Source organism: Tetrao urogallus (assembly GCF_951394365.1).
Source record: "Tetrao urogallus genome assembly, chromosome: Z".
Classification (NCBI taxonomy): Eukaryota; Metazoa; Chordata; class Aves; order Galliformes; family Phasianidae; genus Tetrao; species Tetrao urogallus.
This window is the reverse complement of record NC_136816.1, coordinates 3,085,951-3,107,525: the sequence shown is the minus strand read 5'-3', so window position 1 is coordinate 3,107,525 and position 21,575 is coordinate 3,085,951. Positions and strand designations below refer to the sequence as shown.

Genomic DNA, 21,575 nt, shown 5'->3' with positions numbered 1-21,575 from the left:
GAAATTATTCTTCCCCCAGATTCTCCTTTCATTAAAAGTGAAAAGGTAAATACATAGCTCACAGAAAATACTCACCAAAATAAAAATTAAAACAAACAAACAAACCAACCAATATTCATGAAGAAGCTGTTTGGTTAGAAGAAGCAAACAAACAAAAAACAGTTGGAAAATGTTTACCTTTCCAGCAGTAGCAAAATACTCCCCATCTGGCGAGAATTTCATTAAACAAACTTGAGAAGCAGTACTATAAAACAAAGACAATTAAAAACAGCAAGTAAGTTTTATGAAACTTTTTCAGAACTCCAAACAGCTTTTTGCTTTGAATTCACAAAAGTAATTCTATTTGGTATGAAATGTACATATTGTACTTTGTCAAACAATGTAAGGTTTAAGAAAGTTCAGAAGGAAGGGAAACTTGAATACAGCGTGTGGTTGCAGTCACAAAGAAAAAGAATGGAGCAAATGATGCAACTGATGACAACTACAGCATCTGACATTTCAAATGATCACGATTTGAAAACCATTCCTAATGGATCACACATGCATGTTCTGCCCTAGATACATCCTGTTTTCACTTCATAAACATGTGTATTTCAAATTCATTTCTTCCACTCCACACTATCTTTTAAGTTATCTGTGAGACAAAAAAAACACATTTAATTTTTCCTTTATTTTTCTTTTTTTCTACGGCATAACTGAAAAACAAACAAACAACAATAATGTACTTAAGAAGTACTTTAAAATAGTTGTTACATTCACAGTCAAAAAGGTAAAAGATGCCACACTGAAAAAAGAAACAAAACGTGAGCCTACTAACATGGTTCATTTTTCTGCTTTCAATGGAAAATATGTACTAGTGTATTTTACATCTTTTCAAGCACTGAGCTATCACCTATATGACTGGCTCATTTATGGCAAGAAGAACATGCAAGAATTTAATTGTGTGGTGTGAGTACAGTCCATATTTTTAGCTTGAAATTCTTAGACATTTGTAACAATTTTTTAGGCCTAACTTTCAAAAGAGATTGAGTTAGTCACCAGGTTAACAAAAGCATGATGGTGTGCATGTATATTAACAGCAGCAAATCCATTACAAAATTTATGAATCAAAGAAAGGCAATTGACAACTCTGTTTCAGCAACCTGTTCTCACCAGAGCCAATATTGAGACACTTGGGAATGCCTTTTCTAGACACTGAAAATAACTCTGGGAAGGAACAGTACTGCAGAGTCAGTATCCTGAAAAATTCTCATTAAGAAAAAATTACTCTTTATCCAATACAATTACAAATGCCGAAAGATATTCAGACACAAAAGCTGAATGGATAGTGCAAGTTCTTCTTGGGACCTGTTGATTTAAAATATGCAAAATCTAGCAAAATCTTTCTGCTCCACAAACAAGTTTAGAGGTATGAATTTAAGACTTCTTTAATGTTTGAGATGCACACATGGAACTTGCCATTTTATGGACACAGGAATAACAGCATTGCACATTGCTGACTACATCTAACATACACCCGGATTGTAAAACCATCACTGCGGCATTCTATCTCAAAGTTTGTTTCTCTCATTAGGCTACGAGATGTCACAAGGGTATCTCAATGAATTAACAAAGTCTTGATTTCTTTTCTCTACTTCATGAGGAATAAGTGCAGGTTAAGTCCTTCCGGTCAACCAGTTATGGAGACTTATTTAACAAAACTGACACTACTCCCAAGCAAACAGTACACTTGATATATGAAAAGACTCTTCCTGTGGTGGGAGGAATCAAACTTACAAACAGAAGTGCTGAACTAAAACTCTGATTTCTTTTCTGCAAATACACAGACACAGATTATAATGACCAAACTAACATGAACACCCAAAGAACATTCAGAGATGTGGTAAAAACAAATGTGTCCATCTTTTCACAGATGTTTTAAATGTCTAAGAATACAGAAAATGCAAAATGTGGGAAGGCATCTGTGGAGGAAAGAAAGGTGCAGCTTATAGGATAGAGAAGGAATTTTACCTAAATTGGTCCTGCAAGTGTAATCTCTTTCAAATAAGCAGCCTTCACCGTATTTACCGTACAAGGAACAAAGCCTGCTGCTGCAGTCACAATGACAGCCTTTACATGGCATTCTAACAATGCTCAGTAAAACTGAAGAACTGTTAAAGAACACAAACTACCTCAAAAATAGTTACAGCTACACTTGTAGTAATAAAAAAGTGTTATCTACTCAGTGCAAAAATGATTCAAGTATCATGTCTGAATAGTGTTTATCAAACAGCAGTATACAGTATCATTTCACTAAACAAACCAGCAAGGGAAAAGGAACCGTTTTTAAAACAGTTTCTTACTTGCATTGCCAGATACACCTCCATTCGCCAACATCTGTTCTGTCAGTGCCGTCATTGTCAGGCAAGTTCTCCAAAGGAACATTGGACCAAAGCTGAAGACAACTGGAACCAGTCAAAAGGCGAGTGCCTACAACAAGAAGAAAAAAAGAAAAAAATACAGACTGCAGGTACAATGCAAAACAAAATATGCCATATATTAACTTCCACGTTAAAAAAAAAAAAACAAGATGCCACCAAGTTATACAATAGTGTGCTCTCATACATTCCACTACATTGAAAGATTGAGTCAATCTTGCAGCTTTCTATTCTCCTTTCTTATGAGAGACAATAATTTGAGCTGAAAACTTCCAGAGTAATCAGTTTGAAAGACAAGTACCTAGAGCTACTATACATGCTTCTTATTCACACATTATTTTAGCCCTTATTTGAAACGTTATATACTGCTGACAATAGAATAATCAGATAATACCATATAGATATTGTTTCAGCCCTTCTCTAACAAAGAGGGACTCTTTTCATCAACTGCAGATTTCATCTCACTTTGGTGCTCTCTATCATGGTAGGACAAAATTAGTATTTTCCTTGTCTCCAAGGAACAGTGAAATTTCAGTAAGAAATATTAGATAAAGCAAATAATTTAAGTGTTTCTTATAATCTATTCTTACCTGTGGGATCCCATGTTAAATTATGTGCTATACCATCCAGTAAGATTTGAGCATTCTTCTGCCACTGATAATGCAATTGCTGAAACATTAAATATTCACAAAGTTTAGCATGAAAATACTTTCTTTCCCTTGTGCTCTGTAATAAAAATATCATACCTTCACTGCACTATCCAACTTCTATGAAGAGTGTGCCTAAAGCTAAATTACTGCTCACTTGTAACTTACTGAAAAAATCTGAGCTTGAAAAAGTTTTAGTACACATCACCATCATCAGAATCTGAGCTTTTCAAAGGGAAAGTCTGACTTCATGAAAACAAAAAATCAAAAAGTGAAATGCAATAAATGCACCTAGTATTTTATATCCAGAGTATTCTCGAAGGACTTCAATAAGTTCAGGGTTTCTCCCCCTCCTCACTCTCCTGCCTGAAAATCTGCACATAGTTGACTATTTCTCTTGGGGTTTCATTTGTTTTTTTTGTCATTCTTTCTTTCCCTGGGACAACTGGAGGATTATATTCATAAAATATTTATTTCACAGACAGTTTTAAAGTAATCATCCCACACTTAAAAAATATCGGACCCTTCTATGCAAAAGTTAAAGACAGAACAAACAAATCTTCTGCATATTTCAAGGAAAACATTAAGTAGCACTTGTAGATAATGACCTAAAGAAAGCTTTTATGACACTGGCTTTTTTCTTTCTTTTTTTTTTTTTAAATTCTGAATTTTCAATAAATAGATAAGAATGTCAATCTTACTGCAATGTAAGTATGCTGGAAATTCTCGCAGAGAAGTTAACTGCAATAATTATGTAACCACATACTTCAGTAGAAACATTTTATTTATTTGAGAGCAAATCATGAATGGAAGATTCTCCCTCTACCGCTTATAGTTTGTATGGTAACTTCCAAGTTTCAAGGTACATGTGGTGTTAATTGCATAGAAAAAAACCAACATTAAGTGTGGACTAAACATCTGAGTGATTGAACAGAAAGTAAAACGCATAAAAGGTTCACGTGAGCATGAAATCCCACGCTACCTTTATTTCATCCTGCTACTTTCTGTTGGTAAAACTATATTTATTGAGTAGGAGGCATTAAGATATATAAAATACCACAGTTTTACAAGTCTATCAGGAGCCATATGACTGAACTACTGGTCAGCACAGAAAACGCTATACAGTTACATTAAAAATTTATTAACAAATGGAGAGACCAAACCCAGGGAGAAGAAAGAATGCTGCTTGAGCCACTGTTACAGAGAAGTCCTCATTACCCAACTTCTACTGGACCCAAGTACTTCCAAGCACAATGGTAAATCTTTCCACGTAAAGAGCCTAGCTAAATAAAGTGTTCTACAGCATTACTTGGAAGAAATTAATATCTGGACTGCCAATTCCCCGCGTCACTATCAATCAGTGCTCAGCCATGCTATCAAGAAAATATTGGTTTTATTCACTACCCTAGGCAAACAAAGGTGTTAATAGGCTTTTTGAAAATTTGAACAGGAATGTGCAGTTCCATAAATCGTGGTTAAAATACCAATTGTAAAACACATCAGCACAGAATGGCTACAGAAAGTGGTTCAAAATGGAACTCCTACAATAATGGACATATTCTTTGGAGTGCAGTGGCATGCCTGTCTTGTTAGATTCTGGAATTTTTACAATACGAATTGTAGACTTAGATATATGTAACATGAAGTATTATAATATAACCTGTTTTTACTAGAATTATCTCAAATAACATGCCTCTGCCTGCTACCATTTTCACTTCCCACAGACCACTGCATCTCACAGTTCAGACAACGAAAGCAACTTCACCCTTAAAGCAAACCAGAGAAATGAGCCAAGCTTTACAACTAAGTAAATGAAATTAAGGAGTGATGAATTACTTACGTTATGATGTCTGCTGCTCTGCTTCAAGAGACTAACTGGCTCAAAGATACAAACCACATTTCCATAAGAAGCTGCAATCTAAAGCAAATTGCATATACATAAACACATGCATAAAAAACAAGCTGCAAAACAAACAAGATTAAAATATGGAATTCTGTTTCTAACTCTAAGCTAACATTTCTCCACCCTTTAGGTAACAGAAAAAAAATTAATAAGATTATGAAGCAATTGTTGACAACAATGTAAGTACAACCTTTTAGTTACATACTAGTCCTAATAAACTAATTAGCAGCACAGGCTGACTCACACCTTTTTGTACTTACCTTTTTTTCTTTTTTTTTTTTTTTTTTTTTTAAAGCAGATTTATGAGGGATGCTCTGAAAGTAATGACTTCTGCTCAATTATACTGGCCTAAAATATCTAAAGTAGATGATGGTCACATGGCAACAGAGGGGCAGGCTGACAAATGGTGTTTGACATGGAAGTGCATATGAAGCAAAAGTGTAGAACTGAGTTCCTCCAGGTGGAAAAAAATGCACCCGTTCACATTCTTTAATCCTTGCTGAACATTTAAGGAGACCAAACAGTGGATGTGGCAAAGTGAAATGGCGTGTGATGCATTTCAGGAATAGTGACATCAAATTGAAAGACAAGCAATATTTTGGACAGCCACGAACACAGCTGTCACACAGCAAAACAAAGAGCACTGCAACCAGTTCATTGGTGAACCAGTAAATGGTGATGGCTACGTTGATAAATAACGTTTTGTAGCTAAGAATTTGATCTATCAAGCAGCACTATTGTGCTCTTTCTATCTGTTGCAGTATCCATGGAAATAAAAAAATCAGAAGCATTACTTTTGGAGCAACCTACCCATTATCAATATGCTTCTCATAGTTAACATATAAGGAGTTACCATGTTCACAGTCTAAAAAACAAAGACACCATCAGTTCAGAGCGTGTTCAAAATAGACCTCCCCAGCACTTTGATGTGCTACATAACAAAGCGTTAATTTGGAAAATTCAAGGTACAAAAGTTGAACATCCTATGCAAAGAACATGAAATCAGAATAGTTACTAAATACTAATGTAAAATGCCTCCAAAAAGTTGCAGTACAGGCAGTATTGTTATTTCAAAATCTTATTTTATTGATAGTATCAGCCATCTCAAATCTGAATTAAGGCAAAACTAGTAGTTAAAACATCTACATAAAGGCAAGTTTAAGTGACTTTGTTACGAGGGACTGATAATAACTATATGTCCTTGTCTCTAAATTAGAGAGATATGGGTTTCAAGACTATTTGGTAGGTAAGGAATTGGCTGGAGTGTCCAGAGAACTCTGGTCAGCAGCACAAGGACAGGCAGAGATCAGTGATGAGTGGTGGTACTCAGGGACTTGTATCAGGATCAGCTGTTTAACACTTTGCCAGAGACAGAGACTGTCGGCAGATTTTCAGATGACACTAAGCTGAGTGGTGCAGTTGATATGACAGAAGGAAGGAATGCTATCCCAACGGGATCTGGGCATGCTTGAGAAACAGGCCCATATTAACCTAATCAGGTTCAACACGGCCAAGTGTAATGTCCTGCATGGTGGGATCTAGGAAATCCCAAATATTAGTGAATGGATGGGAAACAGCTCTGCAGATAAGGATGTGGGGATTTTGGTGGATGAAAGGCTGGATGTGAGCTGGCAGACAACATCTGTGTCCCAAAAATCAAACTGATCCTAGGCAGCAAGAAAAGAGCAGTGGTCAGCAGTGCAAGGCAGGTGATTGTCCCCCTCTGCTCTGCCCTCATGAGGTTTCACCTGCAATGGGTTAGGGCCCCCAGCATATGAAAGATGTGGAGCTGCTGAAACAGGTTCACAGAGCGCTATGGAGATGATCAGAGGGCTGGAGCATCTTTCCTACAGTGAATGGCTGAAGCAACTGGGCTTCAGTCTGCAGAAAGGAAGGCTCCAGGGACACCTCATCAAAGCCTTTCAATACTCAGAGGCAGCGTGTAAAAAAGATGGAGTGTGTTTTTGTTGTTGTTTTGTTTTTTAAACAAGGAAGTACATGTACCAATGGAACAAGGATGATGATTTTAAACTAAAAGAGAGTAGATTCAGATTAAACATACGGAATACAATTTTCACTAAGAGGGCTGTGAAACTTTGGAACAAGTTGCTCAGAGAGGCTATGGTTATCCCATCCCTGGAAGTGTTCAAGGCCAGGCTGGATGTGCCTTTAAGCATGCTGTATGTATAGTGCCTATAGTGGCAGGGGCTTAGAACCAGATAACCCTTAAAGCTCCCTTAGAAACCAAACCATCCTACAGTGCTAACAGAAAGGCCTTACGCTAAAATCCTTAAAAGACAACGTCATTTGAAATTAAGACAGATTTACAGAAACTACAAGTTTGCAGAGATAATGCTGAAAATGGGCACCTAGAATTTGCAGGTAACGCTTGATGTTACAAAGAATAAGATCTGCAGTTTTGATATCATGTAATAGTTTCTCATTTCTGTGAGATTCTGTCTCATGAAATTCACTCTTTTTTAAAGCAACATTAAACGTAGATAGGGTCACTTCGTAAACATTTTGATTTCATTTTTTGATTTTTCCCAGGGAGGTGGTTGAGTCACCATCCCTGGATGTGTCTAAAATCCATTCGGATGTGATGCTCAGGGACATGATTTAGCAGAGGGTTGTTAGAGTTAGGGTAGGATGGTTGTGGTTGGACTCGATCTTTAAGATTTTTTCCAACTTGAGCGATTCCATGGCTCTATTCTAACACCAGCCATAGAAATTTAAACAAGAAACTAAACCAATGTGCCCAAGTTGTTAATATTTTTAAGCTAAAACTGTAGATCCAGTTTCAAAAGAAGCCCTTTGCGTTAAAGAGAACACAGCTAAATAAATTTTTATGTAGGCTAGTATCAGCCTGACCCATAAATGCCAACAATAATTTCATCAGTTACAAAATGCAAAAATAAACCTTTCCTTATACCTAAGATTAATATCTGCCTTCTCAAAATCAAGTACCTCACTTTTTTTATTCCAGTAATTTTATTCAAAATCTCAACATATATTCTATACAAAGATCATATTGATGAGATATTTTTTTCCTATTTTTTTCCAAATGTGGATACATCTTCTGTCTATTTTTGTACCACTGGCTTTTAAGACAAACATTAGCACACCAAATGTTCCCCCTGGAAGTTTCAAATGATTTGAAGCTACAGCTATCTTCTTGTGCATTGTCAGATATTTACAGAAGTCACACTGCATTATTTTTTTTCATGTTTTAATTAAAGTTTTTGTCTTTATTCTCTTATTAACTAGAAAAGAGACTTGTAGCTGACATTGTGTGAAAGAGGAACACTCACTCAAAATAAATTGTTCATTACCATTATTCTGCTGTATGTAACCAAAGGAAAAAAGTGGCCTAAAATTACACTGTCTTCTTTATAAACGCCATTTTCATGCAAATCATGGTAGAGGAATGCATAATCTGCTGGGGAAATTAGAAATTCTCATACATTCCTCCCTCCCAATCTCAATCTTAGACAATGAAAACTGAAGTTTATCTCCAAAAATAGAGTAGGAAAAAAGATGACAGTGACAATAATCTACCCAACTCTTCAAAGCCAAAGAAGGGATTGATGAAACATCAACTACTAAGCTGTTGCTCCTTCAAAGTAGCTTCACAAAGCTATCCAGTAAATTAGAATTAGATTCAGAGGGCAAAAACAGAGGAAAATTTGAACTCATTACTTTCATAACCTGCTAACAAACCTTTTAGGAACTAACTCTATTGTTCAGATTTGGCCAGAACTGATGTCAAATAGTCAAAACGATGCTCCAAAACTGCAGAGAAATATTTACATTTTGTATTTTTATATATATGCTATTTGCATATGTATTTCATCCTCTGTTAACAGACATCCACTGAGCTCAAACATATATATATATATTTTTCCACAGTGGAGAAACACACCATTCTTTATAGCTGAAAACTACCACAGATGGAGAGGAGAACATTTCCACGCTTTCATTGATGTTCCCACACTACCTTTACAAGAATTCATCACTCAAATATTATAAAGTAGGAATAGAGAGCAGCTATGGATCACCGAGGTGGTCGTTCACAGACTTCACGTGTAAACACAAAGCAGCTTTCATGCAGAGATCTCCCCTCAGGATGGACACCAGAATCTAACCAAAGCTGCCAGCAACTTAAAAGCTACATGTGCAAAACACTAATGCTACCACCTTACTACAGCTTGAAGGAATCAATTAAAAAAAAATATATATATATATCTCATATGTTTGTATGAGCCATTATGTATCCACATTTCCAGCTCTACTGGTGAATAGATTAACCACACTGTGACATCCCAATAGACAGAACTACTTGGTTCATTGTTTTTTATCATAACAGAACAATTAAGAAAGACATCCCTGAGAAGAATTTGAAACCTCACATTTTTGAACCAGTTTACATGCTTGAGAAAAAGAAAAGATGAGAACTCAAAAAAGGAAAATTATGTCCATAAACAATTTTAAGCCTTTATTAATTACTTGAAAGGTATATTACTCTTCCATGATATGGAAATTATTTTTGTGGAAGAACTCATCTGCTGCCAGTCACTGACATGTCAAAGCACGGCAATGACTAACCTGAACAGCATGAACCCAGAGTGAATAAACTGCTTTTGCTCCCACCATATGATCTTTCCTTTACGCATCTTCCTGTACAGCCCCATCTTATCTTCTACAGTCTCATAACTATGCTTGTTATTTCTTATTTGCTATGTAGTCTTACCGAAAACAAACAGATGAAGCAATCAGCCATTTTCACCTTCATTGTAGTAGATATACCTTAACTTGAAAGCATCCATACTTTGAGCAAGTTCTCAACATAGACACATCCATGTCTGAATGTGGCCCAGCCCAACCCATACTGCAGCCCACCCCCTGCAATCATGGTAGCAGCTCTTTCCTGCTGAGCAGCTTGGCCCAGCCCCAGTCACACACCCATCACTCAACAACAACCAACAAACCATGAAACCAGGACACAGGAAGGGCATAGTACAGAGCTAACTCAAGTTATGATAAATATTTTTTTACATTCTGATACGTTGCCTAAGCACGGTTCTGTGAAGAGTGAAAAATACACTCTCTTGCTTCTCATTCTGATAAAGGAATTTGAGAATAGATTTCAAGATGGCTGAAAAAAATCTTACATTTTTGGGTATATTTGTAAATGCATTTTCAGTCAATGTAAGTACATTACATGCAAATTTTCACTTAATGTATGGAGTTGAAATTGGATATTCAGTTCAAAACTTTCATGATGTTTCCTTATTAGACTTTTGTAGCACCTTTAGCAGAGAAAGTTATCCCTTGTTTCGCAATCACGCTTTATCCATGTTATTACTTTCTGGCAGTAAGTACTTAAGCAAACCCTTTTCAAGGATGAAATTGAAAATCTGTGATGAATGCCTTGGGAACTCACTAAGAATTAAACCACTTCCATCAAAACAGACTAAGTTTTTACTTCTAATTATTAACTATGTTATATGTTTTATACGTGGCCCAAGACAATTCATCTTTGGTCAGTGTGGCCACGCAAGTCTAAAGGTTGGACACCCATGACTGAACATGACATTCCAAGAGTATTATTAGAAGCACCACATACCTTTCCCTGTTGCACTGAACAGTCCACACATCCCACTTGAATGTTTCCATGTTTTGCACCTGGGATTATCTGTAATCTTTCAAAGTCAGTCCCTAATACAACGATATCGCATCCTGATGCATATGCCTAAAAACAAAACAAAAAACAAATCAAAACAAACATAAACAACAAAAAACTCACAAAAATGCATAATCTCAGAATTAAATAAAGCTATAGCCAGTTAAAGCATATCAGTGAAATGGCATCACCTGTGTATTTTATCTATGTAGAACCCCACAGACAGTTACAAAGATCAAATGGATGTCTACAATTTCAATCAAGCAACAGAAGATGTTTAGAAGTCCATCACAACACACGCGTTACAAAAAAAAAGTTCAAGACAGAAGAGACAAAATGGAGTTATGAAAAAATCTGTGAGAAATTAAAAAACCACAAAGAACAATCAAAGTAATATGCTTCCTAGATTGAAGGCAGAGAAATCTAAAACTAAGTTTCTGAAAAAGGGGAATGGAAGCAGGAAGACAAGATGGTATGAAGCATTCAGCAAAATTTAAAATTCCAAAGGAATAGAAAATGAAGCTTAGTTCTAGAAAAGTTTCAGACTCATTGAGCTTCATGATACATTCCATGGATTCATTTTAAACTCATATTGTCACTGAGTCATTTGATGTATCTAACATTTTATAGTGGCAGCCGATGATTACTGCAATGTCCAAATCAAATAATTCTTCCTACCTTTAGGCAAGTTACATTAGAAGCTAGGCACATATTAAAATAGAATGAATAATTAAACATCTGAGAAAACATGAAATGCAGCTTTCAAGTACTGAACTCCAGCAACAAAGAATGCACAAATAACAAAAGCATAAGAGCCAGGAAGCTACTAGCAAAATTACGAGCACCAACAAGAGGCACATTAAAAGAGAGACAGAGATCGACTGTGAAAGCAAGTTACTGGTCAAAAAGATTCAAAAGCAAAACAAAGAATTGCAGATAGAAGTCTGCAGAACACTGACATTAAGGATCATCCCTTACAATCAGCCCCACTAGCTCCAGTACATATAGTGAAAAGTCTCTTGATTTGAAAAAAGAAAGCAGAAAAATTTAACATTCTACTTGGAAATTCAAAACATGATGGTCATGCTTTCAGGTGCATCAGGTTGAAGAGCACTTTTGGCCAAACCTACACTAGAATATCTCACCATTGCATATATTAAAACAATCAAAGAAAAAAATATTTCAGTGTAAAGCTAATTTGCCTGACAGTATGCTCAAGGATGTTTCACAAAAACAACTTACTCGGTAAAATGATCATTATCCTCCACCAGTATTCATTTTTCCAATTTGCTGACCACCAAACCAGACTTAAAATGACTTGATAGGTGAAAGTACTGTCTAAAATACTTCTTCAGGCTACATACATAAATTAACTTCTGATCATTTATTAATGGTCATACACATTTTCTGTCCTGTCTTTTCCTCAGCTGCAAGGAGTTTCAAATGCCATAGTTCCTCCAGTCAAAACAGGATCATTTATTACAAATGCATATACCAACTGCAGATTTTGATTTAAAACTCATTTCAAAAGGACTTAACACTATTTTCTATACAAATTTTGAAGTGATTATTTTCACATCACAACGACACGTTAAACTTTCAATTGATTCCTCAAAGAACATTTCTTTCTGATGTCAGTAACTATCTCACTTGTTGACTCATTAATTAAATTCACAGCCTACTAGGCAAAGGTTATCTGAAGTACATTATATACATATTTTCCTAAAGGCATTTTGTTGAATTTATTGCTTTGTATGAAGGCAATTTTAAGAAACTACAAGCTTCGCTGAAGAGAGAACACAATTTTATTAGAAAGGCTCTCAGAAGAAACGCCAAATACTGCACAAAGCCCTCCACCTCTTCTGTATGACCTTCTAGGACTCATCAGCACTTGATAGGCTCAATAGTCATCCCCAGCTAGCTCTCTCCCTTTCATGCTGACCGGCAAGCCTGAATTCATGCAGAGATACAGCATTTCCACCAAGGTGAATAAGAAGAAGCATAAATTGTAAAACACACCGCTATTAGCAGTTCTGGAGTCTGTAAACTAAGCATCTTAACCAGATCAAGAGCTCTACCAGTTTCTACATACAAGAAAAAGAAATAATTTCGAGTACACTTGGATTTTGCATTGGGAGAACTCTGAAGTAACTATCAAACACTGGAGTCTCTCAGAACTCACGCATATTCAGCAATGTTTCTACCATAAACAAGGACTTAAAATACTCTAAGAACTCAGCCATGCTACTTAAGGATGCACTACACAGCAGCAGACTGAAGGGATAAACAAACAGTGATTTTGCTGGAAGTTTTCCCTTTATGAGTATAAATTCTTGACTAAGAGGTATATGCCTATATTTAAGCAACCATAGTGTTTTATTGTTGGTGTTCATTTCTTGTTCAATCTCATTTATGCTGCATTTGTTTGTTTCTTTGTTTTTTGAGTGCCAAATGAGGGATGGTGTTTCTAAAGAAAAGAAGCAGTTGGGAAACTTCATTTCATTCCACTACTTTCCTGTTCCAGCAAATAATTATAAATGCACTCAGGAATCCAAGCTATAGCTGGAGTAAAACAAATGTCTTTCTAGGATCTTCATTCTCTGAAAACAAACAACAACAACAAAAAAGCTACAGCCATTCTATCCTTACATTTTGGTCATTCTCCACATTGCCTGATAAAAAAAAAAATTACATCTCAGAAAAAAAAAATAATCACTTCTGACATGAGTCTATTCAGTCATCTCAGACCAGACTTGGTCACCCCAATCCCCAGCAGGATGCAGGGCTTGCCCTTAAAACCACAGAGTAGATCTGTCCCCAAAGAAGTAGTAGAACAAAATAAGAAACACAATGCATTTTCAAAGAGCTTTCAAATAAAACTACAGCTAAGTGGGAGGAGGATAACTTAGGACAAGCACATTCAACCTATGGCCTGCACAAGGCCCAGCACAGCTGGCAAATCAGCTGCTCTCTGCCACTGCATCAGACATTCAACTGAAAAATCCAATCATGACTCTTTACCAGACTTATGAGCCCCATTTTAGCAAAAGAAATACCTCTTTCTTCACAGCCACACCTTATGCATATCACCGCTTTCTGGACTACTGTTGTGCACAATTGTTTTCAAGGAGGAAGCGCAGTAAAAACAAAACCTCACCCAAAATCTCTGAAGAACACCTTGAGATCTCACTGAGAATTGCAGTGACTTCCACCCAAACAGACTCATGCATTAGTTTCACAAAAACAAAGTCACACATCTCACAAGTTCTACGGCTTTGCTGGCCTCCTTTCCATGTTTTAACAAAAAATATTAAAAACTAAGATGTTTTGTTACTTCTAGATAATAACTATATATATAACTATATATATAGTTATATATAAGTATATAAGTATATAAGTATATATATATATATATATATATATATATATATATATATACATATATACATACATATAGGATGAAGGCTTCTCTGAAAGTAACGGTTCCTATTCTATTATGTTGACCTCTGACACCAGGGCCACTAAGATGATCAGAGGGCTGGAGCAACCTCTCCTATGAGGAAAGGTTGAAGGAACTGGGCTCCTGTTCACTATTAATGAAAACGCATAGTTAATACTGGTGTCTGTGTAGAAAAACAGCACTTTGTAGCTGGGAATTTGCTTTATCAAACAGTGTTATTGTGCTACTGTTGCAGCTTACACAGAAATAAATAGAAGGAACTACTTTCAGAACAACCTATATATGTTTAAATATATATATATATATTTAAACACATACATAAATATATATACACCTTTCAAGACAATTTCGCTTCACTCAGTGCAGCCCAGGCAAGCCAACAGGTGGGACACCCATAACTCAGGAGGTCACTTTTGATGTTTAGTTGAAGTTAACCCACAGGAGAAACGCAATTTCAAGGATGAAAGGCACAGCATACAGAAGGGAGGACAGAGTAACATTCAACACAAAAACATGTTGGAATAGGTAACTAAGCTGTCTGCGAAGTACAACTGCAAGAGCTTTCTCTCCTCCCCTTCTCTATCAACCCACGCCTAGGATATGTCCTGCTAACAAGATACTTCAGCAGAGGAGACTGACCTAAGCTGTCCATTGCCATCCCCATGCTGTTCTTTTTCAAGCAGCTTCTATGACATCATTCTCACACACACTTACATTCACACATTTGGCCAAGACTCCAACGTGGTGGTTTGTAAGCAGTATGACACTTAAAAAGACACCTACTGAAAACAACAGCACCAAACTAACTTCTGGACTAGTTTTACACTTACCTTTTTTTTTTTTTTTTTTTTTTTTTTTTTTTCCCAGCACAGAAAACTGTGCTGAAATACAAGATATTTCAGCACCATATAATGAATGGAAGTCAGTGGGCACATCCCGTATCCTAACAGTCTCACATACAACAAAAATGAATTCTGCCAACTACTCAACGTTTACCTACTTTTTAGAGCAGGCCTTATCCACAACAGTTTGCATGTTGTTTTCTGCACAACAAGTAGCTCCAGAGTATAAGCATCTCATTCCCATACTCTTGCTCATCTCTATTAGTGCAGATGGATTGGTGTTTTTTTCTGCTGTTGGGTTTGTTTGCTTGTTTGTTTGGGGGGGAAAAGGGGGATGGAAAAGGGAGGGATGCATTTTACATTTGAAAGAATGCTGCCATACTGAGAAAATAATGTCTAGAAAAATTCTAAAACATGTTAAAAAAGAAAAAAAAAAACCTGCTTGCTTTGAAAAGAGATATGATGTAAAGTCTTATTTTGGTATGCCAAAAAAAACTTTTCACCTTAAAACTGTCCTGAAATATTTACAAAACGATGACTTAATACAATGAGACAAGGAAATACTGTTTACATTACCCTATTGTTGTAATGTTTATTAAACACTGTGTTCTTTTGTTAAACAAACAACCAAAGTAGAACTAGTTTAAGCTGGGGGAAGATGGACTTCACTCGCTGGTGATACAGCAAAATGAACCTGAAATTAGGAAGTGAAATATGTTTTGGGTCTGTGAAAATAAACATTGCTCTGCATGGCACAGAAAGCTTTCAGAAAATTTCTATCCATTATTTCATTTTTTTCGTAATCACCAAACATCACCTTTAACTTATTAAACTTCCCCAAAGAAATATGATTTTACATATGGAAAGACATTCTTTACTGGGGACTGTAGTAATAAGACAAGGAAAATTCTTTGCTCAGACGGTGGTGAAGGGCCAGCAAAGGCTGTACAGAGAAGCTGTGGATGCCCCAGTCTTGAACACCTGCAGGTGTTCAAGGTCAGGTTGAACGGGGCACTGGGCAATCTGACCTACTGGCTGGCAAACTGCTAGTTGTAACTAGATGGATTTAAGGTCCCCTCCAATCCAAGCCATTCCAGGATCTGAGATTCTAGAATTTTGACAATAGCAGTAAAAGCATGTACCTTTAAAGGATAAAAATGCAAGCAATCATGTGAAACATTCCCACTTCTTTCTACAGTGGAAGTCCAACATACACAACTCTTACAAAGAAATACTGGTAAGTGAAACTCCATTCTTTATGTAATCATAGGAGTAAATGATCAAGAGTCTCGATCTCCTATATAGCACAGCACCTCTAAACTCTGTGTACTGCCACACTGCCTATTTCAGCTACTATTTACAGGTTTATTTCTAGAAGTACGTATGCATACCCACAGTTATTTATACATTTATGTAGGTGTAAGGGACATGCAAGCACATACACATTGATGATGCAGACAATAAAGACAGTGCAGAGCTCTGCTGGGTCTAACGTCATGCAAAGCTCCCAGATGAAGCAGACCAGTGGATGGCACTTAGCAGAACACAGGAGTTCTCTGGAAATGGTCTCTCTTAACTCCTACACTGGAAGCTTACCACACTACCTTTCCTCTTGTTTCTTCTGTGTTGCCAATTGAGCTACTGTATCTGAGGTAACACAGGGCCACTTTTACCACTGGTGGCTCTCAAGGGTCCTAATGTTTCTAAGGCATGAAAAGAATCAAGTTCAAAAGTCTGGGATGCCCTGCTTCACAACAAGATAGATCAATTAAAAAGACTGCATATTATTCTGTGATAGCTGAGTAATACTTCTATCACGTTTGAAAGAAGAAGTTTCAAACAGCCATTCTATTACCTCAAGGAAGTTGAATTTCTCACTTTGAGAACAAAAAAAAGACCAATGCTAATGAAAAGCATTAAATAAAAGTAAAAATAATAATAATAATAAAAAAAAGCAGGCTAGGAACAAAAGCTTATAATAAAAAGATAGAAAATTGACTTCTGTTAATTACATCGAATACCTATGACTTCTACTGGACTGAATGCAAATATAACGCAGTCTGCTTGCCTGGGCTAAATGCTACTCACAGAAAGCCTTCAGTTGGAAGGGATCTTAAAAACCATTCAGCTCCACTCCTCACACACGCAACATAAATTGGCATAGGTGGGAGAGGTGTGTTTACCTTTCCTCATTTTTTATTCATGTTTTATTACTATCTCAGATACAGGTAAAGAGCTCTCCATTTTCCTGTTTCATGTTCTAAAGATTAAGCCTATTGTTCCCCTTCCTCCTCCCCCCCCCCCCAAAAAAAAAAGTTAGGGAAACCTTTCTTTCACTTGTTTATCTTTCTGAAAAATCTAGTGAATTTAATATGGTGCTATAAAATGAGTGACAATTGAAAAAGCAAGCAAAAAAGCAAGCAGCCAAGTTACTTCAGCTGGCAGCTTTAAACCTAAGGAAGAGAAATCCATGAATAACCTTCTGAGTAAAGGGGGAAAACCAAGTCAAGATCAGCATGTGTGCAGGAAACACAGCCTCTATATTTATGTCAAAACAGTTCTTGCGCACAAGAGACCATAAAAACAGCCAGTGGAAGCTGCACTCTCCCATCACTTTCTCTGCAGAGATTTATTACTCTTTCAACCTCGTTTATGCAATTCTAACACTTTCTGTAGGTTAGCCTGGAGTAGGCAAAGAGCTCTTCAATGGCACCGAAAGCTTCACCTGTCTCTCTCAAAAAGTAATCATGTCAAAATGGGAAATCTCCCGTGTCCGTATCTTACCAGCACACCCCTAGTGAAGTAAAACAAACTCTGGCGTCTAAGTGATTCCCCACCACTCGTGAGCCTTTCAAATTTTTGGATATCTGAAAATAACCTGAATATCAGACGCTTTGCCACGGCAGGAAGGTGAGGTGACAACGGCTTCTACTTAAACCTTCCAACTGTCCTCTACCGACAGCTGCGGGTTTCGGGAAGCAAGGACATCACCCGACAAGGCCACAGCAGTCCACGCTAACAGAAGGCTTCAACCATTACCACGCACCGCTCCGCAGGGGCGGTCCCGAAGGCGCCAGGCCGAGCTGCGGGCTCTCCTCAGCCATCGCGGGGCCCACGTTTACGTAACGGCGCGGGCCGCCTCCATCTTCCCGCGCACGGCCCCGCACCGCCGCCGGCTGCGGACACGTCCCCCAGGCGCCCCGCGGCGTGCCGCCTCAGCTTGGCCCCGCCGCGTCGAGCCCCGCGCCGGCAGCGACCTGACGCAGCTGCTTTCCGAGCAGCGCGGGCTGCCGGGCCCCGGCGAGGACTCACCGTGAAGGGCTGATCGTGCAAGCTTCCCACGGAGAAGCAGTTGTCCCCGGGGTTCACGGCTCCCGTCAGCACCTGGTGCAGATTCATCGCGACACGCGGGCACCCGGCGCTGCCGGGGGCCGCCGCCGCCGCCGCCGCCACCCGTCCCTCCCTCCTCCCACGGGCGGTGGATGCAGTGGCACATGCCGCGGGGCGGAGCCTCCACACCCCGGCACCGCCTCGCCTCTCGCGAGAGCTCCGCCTGCGCGCCACTCGCGACCCCGCGCCTGCGCGAAGACCGCGGGGAGCGGAGGGCGTGGAGCTGTGTGGGCGGGGTTTGCGCTCACATCGTCCTCCGGTGGGGAAAGTGAAGTGGCGTGCAGCCGAGTGGCTGTTTTCTGGGGTTAATTTTCCCGTACTTTTATGAGCTTATACCCACGGGGTCATGATTCCATGCGTCTCAGTAAATATCTGCCCTCCAGCTCACAAAATCACAGAATGGCCAGGGTTGGAAGGGACCTCAAGGATCATGAAGCTCCAACCCCCTGCCACATGCAGGGCCACCAACCACATTTAATGCCAGCCCAGGCTGCCCAGGGCCCCATCCAGCCTGGCCTTGAACGCCTCCAGGGAAGGACGGGGCATCCACAGCCTCTTTGGGCAGCTGTTCCAGCACCTCACCATTCTCTGTGAAGAACTTCCCCTTGACATCCAGCCTAAATCTTCCCTCCCTCAACTTGAAACCATTTCCCTCTCACCACCATCCTCTCTCACTCATTGCTGTCAGCAGCCAGTCTGAGTACAGGAGCTCCCTGCTGCTGATCCCAGAGCTGCCAGTGCATATCTTCCACTTCTCAGCACGGGAATAAAGGGAGATTTGAGCGCATTTCCCTCGATTCAGTGCCCTTCTCCCTTCGTACTTGTCTTCGTACATCTTGCTTGTACTTCTCTAATAAGACCTAAGGGAAGCTCAAATGAGAGATTTAAATTGTATTCCCATGTCTCTTCTGAAGCACAATTGGCTTTCTGTATAGTAAATCTAAGTTCACTCTGTTCTCAGTGTAATGCAGTGAAAAAAAGAAGGCAGATTTGTAGCTTATTTCACTTGCACAGATGCAGTGGCATACATATTTTGTGTTCTTTCTGTACAACAAACATCCACGAGTCCCTTGTTAACAGCAGAGGGTTAGTTCACCTATGTCAACAGTGCATAGGCAGCTTTGAAAGAAGCAGGTACTTGAAATGGCGTGTTTAAAGTTTGTCAACAGTCCTAGGAAATACTATTTCCTTCCTACATGTGTATAGGTAGGTAGCATTCTTTTTATTTCCTCTGAAATAATTATTTTGGATGGAATTTGTGACGCTTTAATAATTTCTTAGGAAAGCAATGCAGTCTGGCAAGGAACAGCTGTTCCACCTCATATACTCTTTGACTTTGTCTTTCTTGCCCTTGGTCTTTCTGCAAGGTATTGCTGGGTTGTGGATGCCTGAAGCAAGGATGTGACCTCAGTGAGGTCAAGAGGAAAATCCCTGGCTGGGATCCCAAAGGTCTAAGGTTCACCTTCTGTACCCAAGTGGGAATAATGAGATGTGCTTGACACTCTTCGTGGCTTTCATAGCTTTTAGAAAATGTAAACAAGTGAAATCACTGTATGGCGTCTTGGGAAAACATAAAATGTATAAATACATAAAAATGAGCATTTAGTAGTGTTGTCCTAAACAACCAATTCATGAAACCTTTCTTTGAAACAGCTTCCTTTTTTTATTTCCTTAGTACTCTGCATTTTACACCCCTATCCTTCAGGTTATAGTGACATTTGCTTTTTATTTTTTGTTCTATTTTCATTTGGTGAAAGATATTTTATAACAGTTCATGTTGTCACCTCTCTTAACATTTGCAGTGCTCTACATTCTCTCTGATATAACCTTTACTTGGTGAAGAAGATGCACACTGACTGGTATCCTTTCATAGGAGGTATAAATGAGAATGATTTATTCATCCTTTATTTGGCTTTTGGTTTCCATTTTATAAGCTTAAAGCATCTTCAGTAGTTGTTTCCAAGGTGAAATCCATTATTAGATCCTTTGGGCTTGCAAGTTAACAGTTGACAATTACTAGCTTTTAAAATTTCTGTTCATATTCAGACTTTGCATTCCTTTCACAAACTGAGATTAAAGCTGCTTTTGAAGAATATCACATAGACGCTGCTGGATAATATATTATCTGCCTGCTCTTTGTTTATTTATAAAATAGGCTGTGATCACCAGTAATTCAGCAAGTGGAAATTTGGCTATGTTTTGCATCCTTTACAGGAGCCTTTAAAGCTCAGTTTGCTCTTCCCAGCTTGCCTAGAAACAAGTTGGTGAGATGATGGGGAGACTAGACCTATCTCTGAGCTTCATACGGTGTTCTTGCAGAGCATGGGTGGAAGGCTCAAGCCTTCTGCCCTCTCCAGAAAGCCACTTACCATCCGGCTCCTTCCTAGCAGAGAGCAATAGGGAAAAGACGGCAGGGCTGTATGAAATGCACACCAGTGAAATCAAAAGTAATCCTGCGTAACCTGCAGGACTCCTGTCTCTTCAAAACAGTACTAATACCAGCTTTCCATTTCATCTCAAATTGCACGTGGGATACTTTTCCTTCCAGCATCCTGGATGTGACAAAAAGAAGGTTTGTTTGCCCATGTAGAGATGCATACTCATCCAGACAGTTCTTTTGAGTGAATCTGGGAGTCTGCATCTGGCTTTGGAGAAGATCCTCAGAAATTACAAGTTACAGAATCACCAGTGTTGGAAAAGACCTCCAAGATCATCCAGTCCAATCAGGTGCTGAATTTGTGTGCACTGTGTGACTTGATATTCACAGGAGAGGCTATCAGAATATGCATTATGCAGTGCTGTTTATCGGAATGTATTTGTGTCCTACTAATGTAAGCTGTAAGTTATTCAGTAAGTCTATTATTTCCATTATTTTTCTCTAAGATACAGGAGATTTTAGGTTGACTCTGAAAACAGCAGATTTATTTTTTTACTTGCTGTGGAACAAGTCATTTGTGTAAGCTGTTTCCCACTCAGGTGCATCCTCCACATCTTCACTCGTGTCTGCTTTGTCAGGTAGTCTCACTTTTTGCTCTTTTGCCAAAAGTGTTAGTGGTATACAAGGAAAGCCCAGGAGTTTTTACCTGTTTTCTGCTTGCTACATTTCATTAAGGGAGCCGTGTTCCTGCCCTCAGGCATCCCATTGCACATCTACAGTGTGTCTGTTCAGTTAAGGACTTTTTAAACATTCCATTTTATAAATAACAAATTGCATGGTTCTCTAAGACAATTCT

General features: G+C 38.5%; 1 protein-coding gene across 1 annotated transcript in view; it reads right to left on the bottom strand.

The window, feature by feature from the left end:
* Nucleotides 1–18,351, bottom strand: part of DMXL1 (Dmx like 1) — a gene marked incomplete at both ends in the record, with an annotated part of 69,750 nt that extends 51,399 nt beyond the window's left edge. Inside the window, 6 exons of the mRNA XM_079548176.1 lie at nucleotides 178–244; nucleotides 2,343–2,469; nucleotides 3,008–3,086; nucleotides 4,905–4,982; nucleotides 10,594–10,719; nucleotides 18,265–18,351. Of these exons, the coding sequence (XP_079404302.1) occupies nucleotides 178–244; nucleotides 2,343–2,469; nucleotides 3,008–3,086; nucleotides 4,905–4,982; nucleotides 10,594–10,719; nucleotides 18,265–18,351 (564 nt within the window). The remainder of the gene's footprint in view (nucleotides 1–177; nucleotides 245–2,342; nucleotides 2,470–3,007; nucleotides 3,087–4,904; nucleotides 4,983–10,593; nucleotides 10,720–18,264) is intronic.
* Nucleotides 18,352–21,575: the final 3,224 nt, after the last annotated feature.